The sequence below is a fragment of the Triticum aestivum genome, chromosome 6A (assembly GCF_018294505.1).
Source record: "Triticum aestivum cultivar Chinese Spring chromosome 6A, IWGSC CS RefSeq v2.1, whole genome shotgun sequence".
Lineage (NCBI taxonomy): Eukaryota > Viridiplantae > Streptophyta > Magnoliopsida > Poales > Poaceae > Triticum > Triticum aestivum.
This window is the reverse complement of record NC_057809.1, coordinates 51,481,690-51,503,109: the sequence shown is the minus strand read 5'-3', so window position 1 is coordinate 51,503,109 and position 21,420 is coordinate 51,481,690. Positions and strand designations below refer to the sequence as shown.

General features: G+C 45.4%; 3 protein-coding genes across 3 annotated transcripts in view; 2 read left to right on the top strand and 1 right to left on the bottom strand.

Moving 5' to 3' along the window:
• The first annotated feature begins 6,909 nt into the window (after nucleotides 1–6,909).
• On the top strand, nucleotides 6,910–10,722 carry LOC123131949 (NADP-dependent D-sorbitol-6-phosphate dehydrogenase). The gene is made up of 6 exons (XM_044551682.1): nucleotides 6,910–7,221; nucleotides 7,513–7,607; nucleotides 8,454–8,571; nucleotides 8,669–8,801; nucleotides 9,912–10,131; nucleotides 10,257–10,722. Exons 1-6 carry the CDS (start codon nucleotides 7,080–7,082, stop codon nucleotides 10,485–10,487), a joined length of 939 nt encoding a protein of 312 aa, XP_044407617.1. The 5' UTR covers nucleotides 6,910–7,079; the 3' UTR covers nucleotides 10,488–10,722.
• Nucleotides 10,723–13,148: 2,426 nt separating this feature from the next.
• On the top strand, nucleotides 13,149–17,248 carry LOC123131947 (uncharacterized). The gene is made up of 5 exons (XM_044551679.1): nucleotides 13,149–14,858; nucleotides 14,974–15,124; nucleotides 15,949–16,096; nucleotides 16,180–16,425; nucleotides 16,792–17,248. The coding sequence occupies exons 1-5, from the start codon at nucleotides 13,250–13,252 to the stop codon at nucleotides 17,053–17,055; spliced, it is 2,418 nt and encodes an 805-aa protein (XP_044407614.1). The 5' UTR covers nucleotides 13,149–13,249; the 3' UTR covers nucleotides 17,056–17,248.
• A 297-nt stretch (nucleotides 17,249–17,545) lies between these two features.
• The window catches only part of LOC123131948 (peroxisome biogenesis protein 16), a gene marked incomplete in the record, with an annotated part of 4,479 nt that continues 604 nt past the window's right edge, over nucleotides 17,546–21,420 (bottom strand). Inside the window, 7 exon segments of the mRNA XM_044551680.1 lie at nucleotides 17,546–17,928; nucleotides 18,028–18,089; nucleotides 18,179–18,246; nucleotides 18,342–18,607; nucleotides 18,712–19,034; nucleotides 19,140–19,353; nucleotides 20,941–20,998. Of these exon segments, the coding sequence (XP_044407615.1) occupies nucleotides 17,867–17,928; nucleotides 18,028–18,089; nucleotides 18,179–18,246; nucleotides 18,342–18,607; nucleotides 18,712–19,034; nucleotides 19,140–19,353; nucleotides 20,941–20,998 (1,053 nt within the window).

The following is a 21,420-nucleotide window of genomic DNA, read 5'->3' as shown; positions in this document are numbered from 1 at the left end:
TAGCGCTGGTTTTGTGCTCACTAGTAGCGCGGGTAGGTGCGCTACTAATAAGGTGCTACAGCTATTGCTTAGCAGTAACGCGTGCCGCACGCGCTAATGCTAGGACAAATAGCTGCAGCGCTTGTTCACTCCCACGCTGCTGCTAATGCAACTACTGGCAGCGTGTTTTCTTTCCATCGCTACTAGTATTGTTTTTTTATTTTTTATTTTTAGTGTATTTATGCGCCATCGTACAAATATTGGTACAATACCAGTTATGAGGTTTACATCATTATGTCCATAACAGTGTGTCAAATGAAGGTGGATTAGGTTCAAGTGGAGGCAATATGTGGTGCATGTCAAAAGTATACTACTAATCCAAACTTGATCTAGTTTGGACTAGTAGTACTTTCGATGTGCACCACATGTTGCCTCCACTTGAATCTAATCCGCCAGCACAAGCTATTTAATCATCATCATAATCATTAGCACCAACAATATTTATTTAATCACCACTAACACTAGCTAATAATAATCATCAGTCATTACCACCAACACTAGCTATTTTATCATCATAGTAATAGTGTAGCACATCATCATCCTCAAACTCATTTCTAGCTAATCACTCCTGCTGCTCTCTCTTAGGTAAAACAACATAAAACATGTGTAGCTCTCCTCCTTGATCAAGTTGGAGCATGCAGATGAACCTGTCTCCTAATTTTGGGTAGCACATCTGTTTGCTGCCCCCTAGTACTTGTCTGCGCTCCCCCATCACATATCTGGTCCAGTCTTGCACTATTAAGCATTCATCGCTGATCTTGAATGCACTAAAGTAACATGTAGGATATCTTGGCCGTAAGCTAATAATACTCATGGTACCTTTAGTCTCGATCCCATAAGGCACAACATTCATCGGGAGTCCCTGTTGAAGAACATCGTATGGTCACATACTTAGCAATGAAGTTTAGCTTCACAAATAATGTATGGAAAAGATGCACTGAGGACAAATAGTAAAAATCTTACCATCCTTCCTAAATAGATGTGACCGTAGTTCATGACGAACACTATTGGTCGCACGTTTTCAGTACTAAGATTTCTAAGTCCAGGAAGAAAATTTGTCTTGACGGTATCAAGATCCTCAAGCCATGAAACATAATGACTTAGCTCCTCGCAGTTTAGTTCAGCCCCGGGACAGTAGTAGGTCCTGTCTACCAAGCGCTGGACATGTTTGCTTGCACCGAAATAAGCTGACAATACAAATTAGTTGTCAACTATTTTTGAATAAACAATATCAAAGACATAAATATGGTTGAGAAACTTACATTTTGGTGTAACTGGAGGCGTCTGCACATCGACCCAGATGTCGGTATTACCTTCAATATCATCTTCCGGACGAATATCAAAGGTGATAACCATATCAGGCTCAAATGCATAAGTCTTGCATAGTGCTCGCCATGTTTTGCATCCAAAATAGGTGTAGTCGTCTGAATTGTATAATTTTGCGTGGAAAATATAACCATGCTCGGTCTTCAAATAAACTTTCTTTACCTCCATAGTATGACTGAAACCTATCTTATCCAATACAAAAACTCTTGCATGGCAGGGGATACGCTAGTAGAATAGTAAAAAAATATAAGTTGAAGCAAATGAAGCAGATGTCATGCTTAATTACGAAAAAAGACTTGTCGTTGTGACTTACTGTATCCACTTCGAAGTTCTCGTCCAGCTTGATGCTGAAGCGCCTATCATCATCTAGGAAGATTCCGTCGCACAGGCCGCGCTCGTCTTCGCAGTATTTGCAAATACCGAAATCCTTTTTGTCGTCAGACATTTCCTATGTTCATAGTTAAAACATTAATTGAAAATCGATAAAAGACAACTACCAGGATACTCAACACACAAATCCGGGGCACTCGATATTTCCTACATATTCTGGCAAAAGTCATGCCAAAATTCACGGAAAAATCCGGCATGACCTTTGCTAAAATAGGATATATCGAGCGCCTGAAATTTGCCGGAACGGAAATGAATCAACACTCCGGCAAAACATAGGCCACTCGGAGGTGTAACCTGCAAACATGACCGGCCACTTGGATATTGAGCAACACAAGATATACATTTCAAAATATCTTATAAGACTCAAATTAGCATGCATTCAATAAGCAAAAGTAAATCATCTCATGCGTCCGTACATCGTCGAATATTATCACTAATACATCCCGAATAGTGTCATACATATAACATCACTAGTACAACTAAAACCCTAGCACACGACGGGTATCGGCGCGGGCGGTGGACACCCACAGAGAAGGAACCATCACGGGATCATAGCTCCAGTGAGATCCCTGGAGAACCTGCCAGGTATTGGAGAACCTGTGCTCCAACGCAAACAAGTAGCGACGGACGTGCGCGTCCTCCTCACTGACACGGTGACGCACCACCTCCGCGGAGTCCTCGAGCCTCTGGACCGTCACTGGCCCACGCGACCGCCACCAAAGAAGGTTCGGGTCAACGACAGGCTGGCTCCTCACCAACCTGCGCCCCCCGGTAGGTAGCGCCTCCCAGTACCACCCCGGCGGAGCCCAGTCCCGGACATGGCCCATCTGGTCAAGCAGGTGTCGTCCTCCGCCGACTCGACGACGAGGATGCGGGATAGGCATCGTCCACGTCGATGCGGGAAAATTGCTTTAACTAAAAAAATAGCAACAAGTTCTTACTAACTAGTTCTATTAATTCAACTAGTTCTTACTAAAAATAAACTTACTATAAATAAAAATATTCTAGTACCTAATTAGTACCTAGTTCTTACTAACTAATTAGTACCTAAGAACTACTGCCCTAATTACCATCTAATTTGATGAACCTATAGGGGTGGAAAGTGGTAGAAACCCTAACTAATTTGATGGAGGTAGAAACCCTAGGCAGAGGTAGGGGAGAGGGAGGAGCAGGCGTGCTCACCTCGGGTGCCTGCGACGAGGGAGGGGCAGGCGGCGTCGAGGTCGTGGTCGGGGCTCCGGGGCGGCGTTGAGGTCGGGGGGCGGGGGCGGCGTCCGGGCGGCGTTGAGGTCGGGGTCGGGGCGGCGTCCCGGGCGGCGTTGAGGTCGGGGGCGGGGCCGGCGTTGAATCTGGGGTCGGGGGCGGCGTGGGGAGAGCGCGCGGCGGCCGAGGGGCGACGGCGGCGGCGAGAGTGGAGTTGATTTGGGGGATGAAGTGGCCGTGGGGAAGGACGAACCGTGTGGTTAAGTCAGAAGTACCAGTAGCGCGTTCCAGAAAGGGCGCTACTGCTATGTTAGCTACAACGCGTTCTGGAATACACGCTGCAGCTAAGGAGATTAGCAGTAGCGCTGGGCCATTATACGCGCTACTGCTAGGTTGGGCTAGCCATGTGCGCCCAGTTCAAACATAGCAGCAGCGCTTTTCGCTAGTACGCGCTACTGCTAAAGTCATAGCAGTAGCACGGTTTATTTACGCGCGCTGCTACTAAGTAGCAGCAGTGCTTGATTTTGTACAACGCTACTGGTAAAATTCTGTGTATAGGCTTTTCCCTAGTAGTGGACAGTTATGACCCGGCAGACAGATCGTAACCCGGCAAGTACTTAGCCATGAAAATGAGTCGCCTGGAGTTAAGAAGCCCATGGTGAGAAGCCCGTGATGAGAAGTCCATGGTGAGACGTCAGAATAGGTTAAGTCCTAATCCGAGTTGGACTCTACATGTAACCCGCCCCTTCAACTTATATAAGGAGGGGCGGGGCACCCCAAGAGGGAGAAGGTTTTTTAGACATCGCAATAGACAAGTTAGGTTGAGACAGACAAGTCAATAGCTCTCGAGATAGAGCATCCTTGTAATCGTGATCATGATCAATATCAATGAAGGAGGATGTAAACTTTTACCTCCACCATGAGGGGCGGAACCTGGGTAAAATCTCGCGTCTCTCGTCCCACTCAACCCCTCTCAAGCTACCACATAGATGCGTTGGCCTCACGACTAAGTCCTTTTCATATGGACATCTGTCGTGACAAAACCACAACATCATGTACCCATAAGCTACGCTATGTCGAAGTTTAACTTTTGTTGACCATATTGAGGTTGGTTCTATTTCCTTTGTTGAAAAATCAACAAGATTCATAAGGAACATAAGAAAAAGCCAGTGATGTGTAAACATGACATGACACCATGCCAAACTATATCTACTACTTACGAATGTTCTAGTGAGCGATTTTGGGTTACGCTCACGGGCCACTTCCTTGTGGTATGGATCATAGTGCTTGTGTCCATGGAACCAAACATGCACATTTGTTCAAAAGGTAGTGCCCCATTGCTTAGTGCCATGAAGCGGATCACTGCTTGTGGCCAACCAAGTATCAGCCAACAATTCATCCTCTTCAAGTCGAAATGTTCTCCTATTTTCTTATTTTAGTCCGCAGCTGGCGCCTGCATGTCCTCAGGATCACCGTCCAACTGGTCATTGTTTGGCTGTTGGGTCTGCTCGTCTAGGATTCTGTCTGCTGGGTGTCCAACATCTGGGTGTGTGTCTGGTGGGTGTCCTTCGGCTCCAACTGGGAGTCGTCCACTTGCCCTTCTTTATGGTGGCTGGCGTTGCCTTGCATCATGTTCATCATTACGTCCTCCTCATCAGCACCTGGTTGACACATTCCGGTAAACAAAGAATAGGCACTACCGGGTATGGTAGCCGGCATCCGTGAACGGACAAGCGTCGACAACTGCGATAAACATAGTGTTGAGGTTGACATTGTATGACACTTGATGGCTAAAGGTAACGGTAGGGCGGGCTGCTGTTGTGGACCAAGCTACGAGGCGACGAAGTAGTATGGCGGATGCAACTGCAACGGGTTTATGAGATTTGTCCCACTAGAGCCCTGGCAGTAACGGTAGGGTGGGCTGCTGTTGCGGACCAAGCTACGAGGGGCGAAGTAGTATGGCGGATGCAGCTGCAACGGGTTTACGAGATTTGTCCCACTAGAGCCCTAGTGGTAACGGTACGGCGGGCTGCTGTTGCGGACCAAGCTACGAGGCGGCGAAGTAGTATGGCGGATGAAGCTGCAACGGGTTTACGAGATTTGTCCCACTAGAGCCCTAGCGGTAACGGTAGGGCGGGCTGCTGTTGCGGACCAAGCTACGAGGGAGCGAAGTAGTATGGCGGATGCAGCTGCAACGGGTTTACGAGATTTGTCCCACTAGAGCCCTAGCGGTAACGGTAGGGCAGGCTGCTGTTGCGGACCAAGCTACGAGGCGGCAAAGTAGTATGGCGGATGCAGCTGCAATGGGTTTACAAGATTTGTCCCACTAGAGCCCTAGCGGTAACGGTAGGGCGGGCTGCTGTTGCGGACCAAGCTACGAGGCGGCGAAGTAGTATGGCGGATGCAGCTGCAACGGGTTTACGAGATTTGTCCCACTAGAGCCCTAGCGGTAACGGTAGGGCAGGCTGCTGTTGCGGACCAAGCTACGAGGCGGCAAAGTAGTATGGCGGATGCAGCTGCAACGGGTTTACGAGATTTGTCCCACTAGAGCCCTAGCGGTAACGGTAGGGCGGGCTGCTGTTGCGGACCAAGCTACAAGGCGGCGAAGTAGTATGGCGGATGCAGCTGCAACGAGTTTACGAGATTTATCCCACTAGAGCCCTAGCGTTAACGGTAGGGCGGGCTGCTGTTGCGGACCAAGCTACAAGGCGGCGAAGTAGTATGGCGGATGCAGCTGCAACGGGTTTACGAGATTTATCCCACTAGAGCCCTAGCGTTAACGGTAGGGCGGGTTGCTGTTGCGGACCAAGCTACGAGGCGACGAAGTAGGATGGCGGATGCAACTGCAACGGGTGTACGAGATTTGTCCCACTAGAGCCCTAGCGGTAACGGTAGGGTGGGCTGCTGTTGCGGACCAAGCTACGAGGCAACGAAGTAGTATGGCGGATGCAGCTGCAACGGGTTTACGAGATTTGCCCCACTAGAGCCCTAGCGGTACCGCAAAAACAGTTTTGGGGTTTTAGGCAAATTCATGTTTTTGCATAATACAATCTTAATACAACAACAATATAAATCAAACCTATTAATGTTTTAGCATCGCATAATTCAATAATAATCTCAATTACAACAAATGTCCAAATCCGAATAATTAAAACAATACAAATGGTCTGGAATGGATAGAATGGTTCAAATCACACATAAATAAAATGGAAGTTTATCTCCCGTACAGTTGCCACTGGTGCTCAATGGGATCATCACAAAGCTGGGGCGTGGGTGGCATTATCCTCAATCTGTCGGTAGATCTAAAGAAATATATTGATCTGATATTGGTTTTTGTTAGGCTTGACATGGCTACCAACATTGGCATAGGAAAGTTTAAATCCCTCTTATCCTCGATAATCATGTTGTGCAGAATTACACATGCAGCCATGATATTTGAGAGAGATTTTTTATCAGGACCTCGAATGGCACGCTGAGCTTGCAACGCACCAAATGCCCTCTCAATATCCTTGTGGCATGCTTCTTTTGCTTTGGCAAAAAAAATGTGCTTCTTGCTTTTTGGCCGACTGATGGTCTCCACAAATGTTGACTATAAAGAATAAATACTGAAGACAAGATAACAACTCATGGTATAGTCATGTCTATTGATGATGTAGTTGCAAGCCGGAGATTCTCCACTAGCAAGCCGAGTAAAAAACATGTAATCTCTGCAATACATTGATATCATTGAGAGAATCCGGCAATCAAATCCAAAGAAGCAATGTCAAAAGCACAAATCATGCGTAATTCTGCGCAATATGGGTTATTATCTTGCCGTACAAACGGCTGTTGTTTTAGTGGAAGGCGGATCTGCGGGAGAGATGCTCTTATTAGCAATTCGGAGTATCATCGAGCACGTGAATTAGACAAACTGCTCCGTAAAACCCACGTGTTCATCTTTCCACCACCACTTCACTCGCCAGAGTCCAACGGAGTCTTTCTTCCCCCCCTAGACTGGAGATGCCGCAGTAGGGGAAGGGGGTGCTGAGTCGACTGTAGTGTACTGCGTTTCCTCCTCCTCGTCGCTCTTCTTCTTATCTCATCCCCGACTCCGACGAGCCCCGGCGACCTACCGGCGAGGGATGGCGGCGACGGCGACGAAGCTGAGCAGCGGCCACGAGATGCCGGCTGTGGGGCTCGGCGTCTGGCGGATGGACTCCGCCGCCGTCCGCGGCCTCATCCACTCCGCCCTCCGCGCCGGCTACCGCCACTTCGACTGCGCCGGTACGCCCTCCCTCCCCCCCTCTTCACGTCTGTCTGCGCCATCCATCCCCGACCCCCATGAATCTCGCACCGTCTCATCTAGGACGCTTGCGTGCGTGGCTGGGGAATCCCACATTGATAAAGTGTCAGAGTTTGTGATGTCTTCAAGCAGTAGATTTGCAAGTGCTGAAGAAGTTTTGCATTACTTTTATTCAGTAGTAGTACTAGATCTTAATTTACAGTGTTTGTTTTTCGGGAGATTTCGCCTGCGATGATGTGCTAACCGTCTGGGATTGCTGTCTGGTGCTGCAGCTGACTACAAAAACGAGGCTGAAGTTGGCGATGCGCTCGCGGAGGCGTTCGAAACTGGGCTTGTCAAGAGAGAGGATCTTTTCATCACAACCAAGGTTACTATTAATCAATTATTTTTCGATGCTTGGTTGCAGAAAAGGGTATTGGAATAAGAATATACCGATGTTCTCTTTGTGTTGGATACGACACGCCTACTACCCCTTTGTGCTAGGACCTGAGCCTATTAACAATTGTGTCCTATGAGCTGATGAGATGAGGTTCTGTATAGAGAAGTATGCGATAACATAGAATTTCAAGACATATATGGTTAAACCCGCCTATGATGGTGTATGGCTGGATGTGGCATTCAAAACAAAGACATAGTGAAATCATATGGTTGATCTAGCAATTGGAGAAAATGTGCTTCATCAGATAGCGCTAGGCGACACCTTGTCGGTATATCAGGTCTTTCTGATGACAAACCTATTTAGTACTGGTTAAAAAATGCTGAAAACGCTTGAAGGTGCACTTGTGACTCAGATGGAGAAAGGCTGTGTAGTTATGCACTGAATTGCGAGTATAGTGTACTGGAATCTTAAGTACCATCTATTGTTTTGACTAACTTGGCAGATTGTGAAACTAATCTCCTAGACTTAGAAAGCAGCAAGGCTGGCTTGTAGCAATCTTTTTTCCACCATGGTTATCTTTTTATGGCTTCACACACCAATGAATCAACAGTTGTTTGTCGACACTGACATTCAAATATGAGCACTTGAATTTCAGATTAATTCATCAATTATTGCATTTCCTAATTTACAGTTGTTATGGGGTTGCGCTACCAAGTATTTTTGTTTACACCCCATTTCACTCTCAACATAAGAAAAGCACTCAAATGATGTTGCAACCTTCTTTCTCCAACATATATTGTGTTACTCAAAGCTCCATGTCTGTTGTGATTCTAGTTGTGGAACTCAGATCACGGTCATGTGGTCGAAGCCTGCAAGGATAGCCTGAAGAAGCTGCGATTGGATTATCTAGATCTCTACCTTATTCACTTCCCTGTAGCTACTAAGCATACTGGTATGATCCTTGTCTTTATCCTACCTAACATGGATAAAGAACACTTTATGCCATTCAATCTAACATAATTGAGTATCTTCATTTTAATTGTGTACAGGAGTTGGCACAACTGGCAGTGCTCTTGGTGATGATGGTGTGCTTGATATCGATACCACTATCACATTGGAGACAACGTGGCATGCAATGGAAGATCTTGTTTCCATGGGACTTGTTCGTAGCATCGGAATTAGGTAAAGTACATCATATAACCATTGGTTATGTGGTCTTTCCTTGGTCTATAACTCTATTTGAATTATTGAGGCATTTGGTCTCGACTCATTTAACCTGTGTAGATATTATGATGCGTCACTTGGGTCAGTTAGTTGATGTTGTCCCCATTTATCCTAGTCATGGCCACAGTTCAGTTTACTTAGAATTACAACTGTTCAGCTTGTTCCATTAATTTATTAGTACATAATTTGTTTGATCTATATCTCTTGGCTGCTGTGTATTTAGAATGATTTAGTCCTTCTGGATATTTCCATTTATTGGCTTACTGGTTGCTGTGCAAATAGTTGCTGGCCTTGTTGCCCAGAGTTTATCTCCATCTTTTCTTTCTAAATAAAGAGTGTGAGATCTTATTCTGCAATCCTTTCAAGTCCTGCTGAACCTGAATTGTTATAAATTGACTTTGTTGATTGTATACTATGTAAATTTGTGCTTAGTTGTTCTTGGCTTCTTGCTTCCATTGTACAATTGTACAGTATGCTATTGCCTCTAGGTCACTTTCAAATTTATGCAGTCTAACATATTTAAAGATTTAGATAGCTTCCATTTGAGTTATACCTTGCATATTATCCAAGCAAAGACCCTTTAGTTAGCAGTACTGCACTATCCAAATGAGTAGCAGAATGTACAGAACAAGGATGGATGCGTTTCAATGTTTGTACTTTGCAAAGCGAATCTTGTTATGCTTGCACTCATCACCCTTAGTAACAAATAGTAACTGCATCCCCTGAACCATTCGAGCTGTAAACTTGTGCATTACCGTTAGAATGATAATTCTTCATGCTCTCTATGACATTGTGTGATCTCTAACTAGCTGCAAGTTAACAATCTCTACAATAGTGTCAGAATCTAGACTGCTCTAGTTGTAGCACTCCCAAGTTCCAATTTTGAACTTCACTACTTGAGCTGTGCTTATTCAGACTAACCAGAATTGAACTGTAATAAATCCCTGCATCTCCGTAGTTCCATTATGTTGTGTCGCACTTCCGTCACGATTCGAGATTTCATGGCTACTTCTCATGCTGGAGGAGAATTTCTATGTCTCAAATCTAACCCTTGAATTACTCATGCAGCAACTACGACATATTCCTCACCAGAGACTGCTTGGCCTACGCTAAGATAAAGCCCGCGGTGAACCAAATCGAGACACACCCTTACTTCCAGCGCGACTCTCTTGTGAAGTTCTGCCAGAAGCATGGAATCTCTGTCACCGCACACACACCCCTGGGCGGCTCCACTGCCAATACCGAATGGTTTGGCTCGGTCTCATGCCTCGACGATCCTGTCATCAAGGTCAGTATCACAAATCGTGACAATGTGACATCACATTCCATTCCAGCATTTAGAAAAAGAACACCTCCGCAAGCCTGGTTTTGTGATAGTTTCTCAACCTCAGTTTGCTGTATCGGTGCTTGCAGTCCCTGGCTGAGAAATACGGCAAGACGCCGGCCCAGCTGGTCCTCCGGTGGGGCCTCCAGAGGAACACGGTGGTCATCCCCAAGACCTCCAAGGTAGAGAGGCTGGAGGAGAACTTTGCGGTCTTCGACTTCGACATCTCCGTCGAGGACATGGAGAAGATCAAGGCCCTCGACCGCAACTACCGCACCAACCAGCCGGCCAAGTTTTGGGGCAGCAATCTCTACGCTTGATTCCACTGCATGATTTGCTTCCCTGACATTACAACCAATAATATGGGAGCTTGTCATTAGCGTAAATGAACTTTGAGTTATAGATGATATATTTGCAGCACAATTTACCAGGTTACCATTCTATTCGTGCTGAGCCATGCCCGGTTCATTCTCCCAGTTATCTTCAGGAAAACCATACAAGGTTGAACTCCATTCAACAAATCAGTCCTACCAAATTATTGGTCACACAACTTAATCCTCTGTATTTAGTTGATTTCTTTCATTGCCTGGAAAGTGAAAACACAGCATGTCTGGTTGAGCTTCATTCAACAATTTAGTCCGGGCAAATGTTACACGTTGGGGGCAAGTTTTCGCCGAGTATGCAACAAATAAGTTATACGGCTAAGGAAAAAAATCTGGCAACAAACCAAAAACACTTGTCGCAAAAAATCAAACTATTCTATAGAATCTCTATGAATCAAATGAATAGAATAAGGTAAACAGACTTGACAGGAGTGCAAGGGCAAAAAAGATCCCAAAAATACAGGAAAAATTGCATGAGCAGTCGTTTTGTTATAACTAGCATAACATCCCTGTGTTGCTATGGAACCACAAAAATGATTCATTAATATTCGACTGTAACAACCAATACACGTCCAACACTGCAATAAGATAATCAATGTAACTGCATGGGAGCACCATGGCAAGAATATGATTATTTTTTTCTGTTCAAATTGAAGGAGTCTGGTGGGTTCTAGATGGGCGAGGAATATTGGGGTGGAGTGGGGACTGAACTCACCACCATCAACAAATAACTCCAATTTAAAGATACCAGACATAAAATGTGTTGGCCATGGTTGACTAACTATAAAAGAGAAAATTGCACCGAAGCCATTTGGAAGTTTGGACAAATTTGTAACTTCCGGCCAAAGTTATCTTAATGCACCTATAGTGGCTTACATGATTTACACTTCTTTTAAGCGAGATTAATTACGGAGATTAATGCACCTATAGTGACTTACGAGACTTACACTTTTGAAGTTTTTGGATTCTCTTAGGTGCCCAATTCGATATTTGCAGGGAGGGAAAGGTGTTGAACGGCCAGTTTCTATTTCCTTGATCTCCAGTAATGAAAGGGGATGAAGGACCAGGTGTTTTAAATTAGTTTTTGGACTTTTACGAGCGAAAAGAAGGCAGGCACGGGGGAATATTGTTGGATAGGCACCACATTACGAGGAACACGGATCGGGGCGGGGCCCCGCCCTAGTCATTGACCCATGCAACCAGGGTTTTTACATCAATCACCAATCATATAGATTCTTTTTCCTGTCAGGGATTTTGGATTATTTTTCGAAAATGTAAACGTCTACACGTGTGGGCGTTAGCCAACTCGTCCACACGTCTCCATCACCGTCCAGTAATTTTTGCATGAATCTTGGCACGAATTAGCTGATTTTGTATGCCACATAGGACAACTCGCGTGTGTGGTGAGAAATGTCGCCAACACATAGAACAACTCGTGAGGGGCCGGTGTGTGGGCGTTTAGCAGTTCGCCCATACACCAGTTTTTCAGTCACGCGCAAGGGCTGGTGTGTGGGCGTTTGCCATCTCGCCCACACACCCGCCTCCTCTCCCACACCCAAGCTGCCAGTTGCCATGCGTTTTGCAGTGTACATGGCAACTGCCCTAGTATGATTGCAAGCAGATGGCAACTCTTTTTTTTTACCCGAACATGTCAGTTGCCATATGTTTTGCATGGTACATGGCAAACTGCCCTAGCGTGCACGTAAGCAGATGGCAACTCTTTTCTTTTTAAATGGCAACTGCCCTAGCGTGCTTGTGAGCACATGACAACTCTCTCTTTTACCCGAACATGTTTTTTGCCATGCCTTTTTTTGTAGCGCTACATGGCAACTGCCTAGTGTTAGTAGGTGGCAACTTCTAAAATTTTGAAATCATGGCAACTGCAGTAGACCAGGCCACACATGGCAACAGCTGTAGTTGTCCAAAAAATGGCAATCTGGAACTTTGACCTGAGATGGCAACTGCAGTTGAGCAAACATGGCAACTGTAGTTGTCCGACATGGCAATCGTAGTTCAGCGACATGACAACTGCACTTAAACGAACATGGACGAGGGTCCGGCCCATGGCAACTGCGAGGCGCGCGGTAAAGTGTCATGTGGGGCGTGCGGGAGCATGAGGTACGAGGCCTAACGTACCGGGCGTGTGGGCGTTATCTATTTCGCCCACACGCACGCGTGTAAGAGGGACCGGGAGGAAAAAAAGAGGCGTGTAGGCGCTAATTCTTTTGCCCACACACACAAACGTATGGGCTGGTCCTCTTAGGCACCACACAGAACGTGTGGGCAGATTGCTTAACGCCCACACGTGTGGCAGTTATCGACGTCCTTATTTTTTTGTAATTTCAAATCCAATAACCCGAATGTGCCAAATCCAATAAAATCCATGCAACCTAAAGATAGCCAAGTTTTGTGAGCTGTGGCACCAAACATGATCAATAAAATCTGCCACCGCTAAGTTTTATTTTCTAATCCAAATATGAAAATTTCGAAATAAAAATTATCCAGATATGGAGTTCAAAATTTGGCCGAAATTTATACACGAAGATATGAAATGCAAGCGGGCGCATTTGTTTGGTCAGAATACGCCCGTCTGCTAGGCGCTAGCCGCTCCGTTGCCTTCCTCTGGAGTCCTCTCAAGTCTGAGGGGCGGCGGCGTCGTCATCGTCGCGTCAGTTCCGATTCCAATCCGAACCCCGGCCATGTCGCCGCCGGCCAGTCTCCCGCCGCCGGCCCCCGCCGGCACGCCCCTCGCCGACCTCCTCGAGTCCGGCACCTTCGCGCCTCCCGCCCCGGCGCCCCCGCCTCCCACCCCCGCCGCCATCCTCTCCGCGTGGTCGCACCTCCGCAGCGCCGCTCCCTCCCCTGCGGCCGCCCTCGCCGCCCTCGAGACCCTCCACCTGCACCGCCGCTCGCTCCGCCTCAGCTCCGCGCACCTCGAGCTGCTCCTGCCGCTTCTCCCGCTCCACCCCCGCCTCGTCTCCCCGCTGCTCGCCACCTGCCCGCGTCTCCTCCCCAACTATTCGCTCCCCTTCGCCTCCCTCCCCCTCGCCCCTCGGCTCCTCCTCCTGGGCGCGCTCGCCACCGCCAAGACCTCCAAGAATTCCACCAGCAATGGCAGCTCAGGGAGCCCCAGCACGGGGAATCTCGGGAGTGACCACGGCGGCGACGACCCCGTTGTGGCTGTGAGTCGCATTCTAGAGAATATGGAGCAGGCCAGTGAGACCAGCGATGGTATTGACCACCTTGCGCTTGCTGGGATTTGCCATGCCCTGGCATGTGCAGATGAGCTGCACTTTGGGAGGATCCTTGTGTCCCTGGTTAGGATTTGCGGCAGGATCGGGGATGTAGGTGTTGCTGTCAGGGTGCTTAAGCTGGTGGATTGGCTGGTGTCGGGGTTCGTCGAGTCGAGGAGGATGCGCAAGGTTCAGGTTCTGTTCGAGGTAATTTCGCCGGAGAAGTGTGAGAGTGAGGGTTATGTGCTGTTTCCGGCGGTGATGGCGGCTTGCGGTGGACTACGGGCATTGAGGGTTGCTTCGGTGAGACATCGGTTGGACTTTGCTCCAAGGTTGAAGGAGGCTCCTGAACGGACCATTCGTTTTGCAGCTCGGAGGGCAGCTGTAGAAGGGAGGCCTGACGATGATCAGCGCCGTGTCCTTCTTCAGTGTGTTGCATTAGGTTTGACACAGTGTGGGCCGGTAGCATCTAATGATTCAGTGTTACGGTGTGTTCTTATGGCACTGCTGGAGGAGCTCCTTCCTCTTCCGCGCCTGCTTAGGATCTCAGTTAAGAGTCCAGATGGAAATTCAGCTGAGCTTGCAAAGAATCAGGTCATGCAGCACCAGGATAGTGTCCTTTTCAAAGAAGCAGGGCCAGTGACTTGGGTTCTGTGCAATCAGTATTCATTTGCTGATGAGAAGACTAAAGATTATGTGGAAACTCGTGTATGTGAATATGCGCAAGAGTTGTATCATCATCTTCGTGCAGCAGTGTTGCTGCACCAGGCGAAACGGAATGGTTTGCTTGCTGAGATTGATAAGATCGCTGAGGCGGCATTTTTTATGATTGTAAGCTTTGCGGCAGAGGTTGCAAAACACAGGTTGGATGCAAACTCCTCAGGGGGGTTCCAGCCAGAGGTTGCTGTTAGGATCTTGGTGGAATTCTCTTGTGTGGAACATCTGAGACGTTTGCGTCTTCCTGAGTACACTGAAGCAATCCGGCGTGCTGTTGTTGTCAATCAGGATAATGCGGCAGCCAGTGCTTTATTCGTTGAGTCAATGCCTTCATGTGCTGAATTGACAACCAAACCAGGTTATTTTAATGCCACTCTCCTAATCTCCTTGTGCCATTATGATTAAAACTTCTCATGTGTTTGCTTGGATGTGCTTGCAACTGTTGATTAAAATGGAACTTTGGTATATTGTAGATTTACTAACCTTGGATGGAACAAGATATATCTGTTACACGGATGAGGTCCAGACGTCACGCATATTGTTTTATCTGCGGGTTATGCCTACTTGTATTAACCTCATTCCAACTCATCTAATTCGGGATAAATTATCTCCGGTCATATTTTTGTATCCTTTATAGACACCACTACTATTTGTCTTACTATTTATTTTTGATAGAATTCCTTATTTAACACTAGATAAAATCATAAAAATGTGCTTCCCTATTTGGCCCTGAAAAAAATCATCCTTATTTGGCATTCGGTCTAAATTTCTTCCTGGGGTAAAACTTTCTTTTCAATTCTCACTTAAGGGCCTCTTTGGGACTGCTCCACTCCACAAATCCACTTTGGAGCAAATTCACCTAGGAGTGGCAGCTTCACCAAAGAGCAGTTTATCCTGTTTGGCTTCCAGCTTCAAGAATGAGAAAATTTTGTGGGTAAGGTCTATTTGGCTGGGTGACGTGGGGAAATAAAACAAAGGCGTATCCACTTACTGGTGACAGTGGTGGTTAATTTTCCCCAACTCCACGAGGACCTTTTGAATTAGAGTTTTTGAAGCACCCCCTAATGAGCTTCACAAAAAATAGGGAGTTGATCCCCAGATTCTAGTTTTTTTCAGAGCAGGACATCATGGAGTTACCCCGTTTGGCTTGTTTTTTAGAGCGGAGCAGTCCCAAACGGGCCCTTAATATCTTTAGTAACCATAATAATTGACGGTAGTATCACATTAGGAAAAAATAAATAGACATCTGCCGCTGCCGCCATACAGGCTAGGGGTTAGGATTGAGAGAGGGGGGGTAGTCCGAGCGTCAAATAGGGATATTTTTTTCAGGGCCAAATAGGGAGGTACATTTTTATCTAGTGTCAAATAAGGAATTCTCTCTTTGTTTTTCTCATTGGATTATCTTGATTTTGATATACAAAATTGCCATCCTTAATGCAATTTGTTAGATACATACAACACTCGAATGAAAAAATAACACGTGCAGTACACTCGGTGATGGTATCATTCCTGTCATCTGGCAATGATACTGATCAGGATGATCGAGTGGCTTTGAAAGAGCAACTTGCCTTTGATTATATTAGGAGATCTTTGGAGGTAGTTCATTCAAAACCCTTTTCATATATATTTTGTTCCTAACTAGGCGACTGACTAATTTCTCTACTTATCTCATATAATAGGCTTATCCTGGGGTAACTCCATTTGATGGATTAGCGTCAGGAGTTGCTGCACTTGTTCGGCACCTTCCTGCAAAGAGCCCTGCCATTCTTTTTTGTATCCATAGCCTTGTTGTGAAAGCTAAAGATCTTTGCAGTACTGCAATGATACAGGACAGATCATTATGGAGGTCATGGGAAGAAAGCACAGAGCCCTGTAAGAAAATATTGGACTTGTTGCTGCGGCTCATCTTCCTTGCCGATATTCAGGTAAGCTAAGATCACAATGGTATTACTTTCTGATGGTGTGTAGAGCAGTAACTCCTCTGAAATACGGGTTGGTGGTGCTTATCTCCTTTATGACATTCAGAATATGGCTGATCAATCCGCGAGGACACAAGGAACTTTTTTCCCAATAGCAGAGACATTGCAATCATCATTAGCTTTGAAACCCTGTCGAGTATTTTCATGCACTGACTTGATTGCTATAAAGATGAGTCTTGGACCATTGGAGATTGATGTTTTATAGCCCAAATCACATTATTCCATGATTTTCCTACTACGCATGCAGCACTGCTACCTGTAGAGACTCTGCAGATTTTATTCCCTCAACACTCTTTTCTCCTGTTTCTGCAGTCATTCTCTTATCTGCTCAAGGAGCTGGCGGAATTTGTCACCTCGTTGCCAAAGGAAGGCCAGGATGTGCTCCTCGATGACATGCACGCCCATGTTGCGGAATCCGATGATGTTGTACGGAAGCCTGTGCTCGTATCGTGGTTGCAGTCCCTATCCTACATAAGCTCACAAGCTGATGTTCGTGAATCTCGCAATAACGCGAAAAATGCTCGTTCTGCGGGTGGGGTTGAGCTGAGCCTGAACAGAACTATTGCACGCTTGTAACACTATCTTGCTCATGCTTGTCAAGCTTGATCATGTTGTACATTAACAGTGCATAGAATAGAATGAGATAGATGCATGTTGCAAGTATAGTACTGCATTTTCATCTTGTCATTATGTCTGTACATATTTGCTTATCTGATTCAACATTTTGAGACAAGTGTTACAATGACAATATGAGAGATTTAATGATTCATGTTGCTTGACTCTGAAATGCTTCATGGACATCTCCAGCCAAAGGATGATCCATGCTAAATCCGAACACAAATCAAGTTGAGATACACAGCACATTATCAAGATGCATCACCAACAGAAGGAAGATTCAGTTATCTCCAGTAGTGATCAATGAGCAAACGAGGGGTCTTTCCCTTTTACTTCTCTCAATATATGAGTATTCTAGAGGGGATAAAAATCAATGATCAAAGACTGACAATATAGTAGCATAGCATAGATAGAGAAATGCCAGATCACGTCGCAATCGGAAACTTCACAGTTTAAGGAACAAACTTATTATGATTTTCATTTCTGGTAAATACGACGGTATTGCTGCGTGCCTATTCATGACATTAGACCAATGTACTGTATAATTACATTCCCAGCTGCCACCAGGGGTGAGGTTATGTGGCTGCAACGTATCAGCCAAGGTCTCGAGACAGCGATGCCAGATCTGGCTACGAAATGGCAAAGCAAAGACAGGGTTTCGCTCAAATCCTCATCTACTGAAAGCAAAATCCAGGAACCAGCAAAAGTCCAGTATGGCAGATCAGCAAGGAAGCTCTCCAGCAGAAGCAGGTAAATCTATCCCAATCCTCCTCTACGACCCTGATGTATATGTATACCGCGACTGAGCCCCCTCCAATAGTTCCACGAGTTTACCTGCAATAAATCGAGCGTGTCAAGAATATCGCAAAATGCTTCCTCTGCAAGTTTTTGTGGGAACGAGATGCATAGTAGATACGGGGAAAGTTCACACACCTGTGATGAAACCGATAAGCGGCACCGGACTAAGTGCTTTCTCAGCCTTCTCAAGATGACGCCTGTTGGGACTCAAGGGTAAGCAAGGGCATATAGGAAGGGTAAAATCAAGAGCTGAGACAGTACCGTGTTAGTGTGTAATGCTCATTACCTGGTGTAGCTGGCAAAGAATGGATCTCTCATGACATAAAGTGCCCACATCATTTTTCGCCTTTTCAACTGATGGAATTGAACCACGGAAGAATAGCCAAGTCAGCAACCCAGAGAACATAACCAACAAACTATAACACAATAAAGAACTGAAATCATCGCACCTCATCCCTCTCAGCAGACGAGAGCTGATGAACTTTCCCAGCTCTATGATTCAGATCTGTTGCATGCGAATGAATGCCAAGGCTTGCGAGCTCCACAGCTAGTGAGACCAACCACGGGGTCCAAGATTTGATGCCAAACTTTCTAATCAAGAGTACGTATACAAGTGGTCTGAATATGTGGACGGCCTCCCCTAACATGAATAAGCGCCCAGAAATCCCTTTAGAAGACCAAATGGTTGCGAGAGTTGGCTTCTCAATCTCCATCACTGCTGAGCACAAGGACATTAAGTAAACTAACAACACTTGAGAAAAATAATAGGTAAATGTCTCAATGGAGAACCATAATAATGTTTTAGTAAAAACAAGTTACCAGGAGGAACAGGAGAAGGTTGGAGCCTGCTCATCCACGTGGGATCTGACAACATCTTTGCATTCTGACCAAACCTGTTTAAAGCAGCTACTGCTCTTCCCTCCAGAGTCTTAGATATAATTCCAGGTTTTCCATCCGGACCATCAGACATGATCCAATGGCCATTTTGGGAATGTCCATTGACCGGATAGATTACTGGCACTCCATTAGTCTTGACTCCCTGATTGTCTTCAAGAACATCCTCCTCTTCGTTTTCCACCTCCCCTCCTTGTAGGAGCATCCTGTAGCCATTCTCCCTGAAAGCGGCTAACCTGACACATGCTCTGGAATGTTGCACAACAATTATCAGCCATCCAGACAAAGCCAGAAATGCATGGCAATATCAGATATGCAAGCGAGGAAAAACAATGCATAATCGATCATCTTACTTCACTGCTTCTGTAACAGCAAGGAAGCCCCATTTGCGATCATCTCCAACAAAGTGCTGGGCGGCAACTTCAACAACTGCTTCGACATCCTTGAGTATAGATACAACAAGAGCCCATGGGATAGATTGTTCCTTGGAGGCCAGTGAGTGACCATCAGTTGGTGTCTCAATTATATGCTGGTTGACAGAACTTACAATGCCCAGAAGTGCATATACTGTTCAGAAAAAAGCAATGCCGCCTTAATGTCAAATAATCAAGTTCTTACACACAAAACAGCTTCTTGACAACAAAAATACATAACGGTCTCATGGAAGTCATCTTACATAACTAACTTAGTATATACTCCCTCCGTCCCAAAATATAAGAACGTTTTTGACACTAGTGTAGTGTTAAAAACGTTCTTATATTGTGGGACGGAGGGAGTAGATGTTTATAAAGAACAAAAGTATTTGCTTCCCAGGGTAAGTTTCGTTAGAAAAAAATTAGCAACTTAATGAACTAAGGTCTATATTTCCTTTTTTCATCAGATTAGAAACAAAATTGCTAGGTAGTATCCCGGACTCAGTAATAGCAAGCAAATGTGCTTCGGCATCATATATATTATACACAGATGCAAATACATGTCCACTATAAATATGGACGACAAATAATGAGATCTTCTTAGGTTTAGTTTGCGGTTGTTGACCTGTGCTGTGCTTATATTATTTAGTGAACATGTATAGGGTGTTTGTGGTTGTTCACTAAATAATATGAATAACAAAATTGGTAGGTAAGTCTGCTGTAGAAAATTTTCCACAAAAGTAGGCAAACACGGGTCAAGCAAAAACTAAAATAGGAAAAGGCTGGTGCGGCAAACAGGATTATCATAATCCACCAAATGCCAAACACAGAGTTAGGAAGTTGAATGAAAGGAATTTATAGGCCAAGGGCAGTCATCTCATGTTGTCAACAAAAAATAGGGTGTATTCCAAATTCAACAAACTTCGATATATATTGGTAAGTTCTAGTAATATCCTATCAAGTATGGCGCAATAGTTAAGTTTTTTAGCCAGCAGTGACATGCCAAGTGATGACAGAAAAGGTAAGGCAAATTCTACGTTGGGCCTAATCACTTGGTGCTATGCCAGCTAAGGCAGTTGCATTTAGTCGTACAAAAAATTTAGGAGCGAACAGTAGTGAATAATATTTAATGCAATACCTCAAAAAACTAGTCTAGTATCTGGATTTAACAGTTTTCAACTAGAAAGTGTACAAAGTGCAACAGACAGATTATTTCGACCCCCCAAACAATAATGGGAACATTCTTGTCCTGAACTACAAAATGCTCATGGTTTCATCTCCCATACATTAACTCGGCATGTGTAGTTAATGCAACAAGAACAAAGGGGCACCACATGTCAAAAATCTTGCATCCAAAATTTCACAATTGAGCCTACCATGCCAGTACCTCTTGCATCCAAAATTTCACAATTGAGCCTACCATGCCAGTACCTATACAACCTTATACCTCTTTGATCACAATTATTATGGTGTACTCTACTTTCTACCAGTCCAAACTGTATGTGTCAGACCTAACTCAGTTAAATGTTATCTGCACACCCTATTCTTTTTATCTGATTAAGATTAACACAAAGTAGACATTTCAACACTCGCATTTGCAAATATAACACCATGAGACTTCAACTAGGTACTTCTCGAAGGACAAACACCAAGAGACAGTAAACATATCAACCGATGACAGAAGATTCAGACAAAAAAAAACGTGCAGTGGGACTAAATGTTACTCCTATTGAAGCAGTACCTGCTTCCGGGGCAATCTCGGAGTTAGCGAAGCGCTCAGGAAGTATCCATGTCACCCCCTGCAAGTCGTTCAAGCAAAAATAAGCATTTTTGTTTCCTAGAATGAAGCAAACATAAGCAGAAATCGCCTTTCTAGCTACTCGTTCCATTGACAACCTATCCTGCTAAGAAATCGCTACCGCAATTCATGATCCTAACCAAATTACTCCCTCCGTCCCAAAATAAGTTGTACTAAGGTCAAGACACTTATTTTGGGACGAAGGGGGTACATGGCAGCAGAGCAGAACCAACATGGAAATTCGTAAAATAGTAATGGGAAATTAACCCCCTTCTGTGGTCTACCGAAGAAGAATTCGCCCAAAACCCCAGGCGAGGAGCCCCGAGGAATCCACCAAATCACACGATTGAAACCCCAAATCGACGGGACCCGCGCGGATTAGGGATCGGGAGCTCCCGTAGACCGCGGGAGGCGACGCGCGTA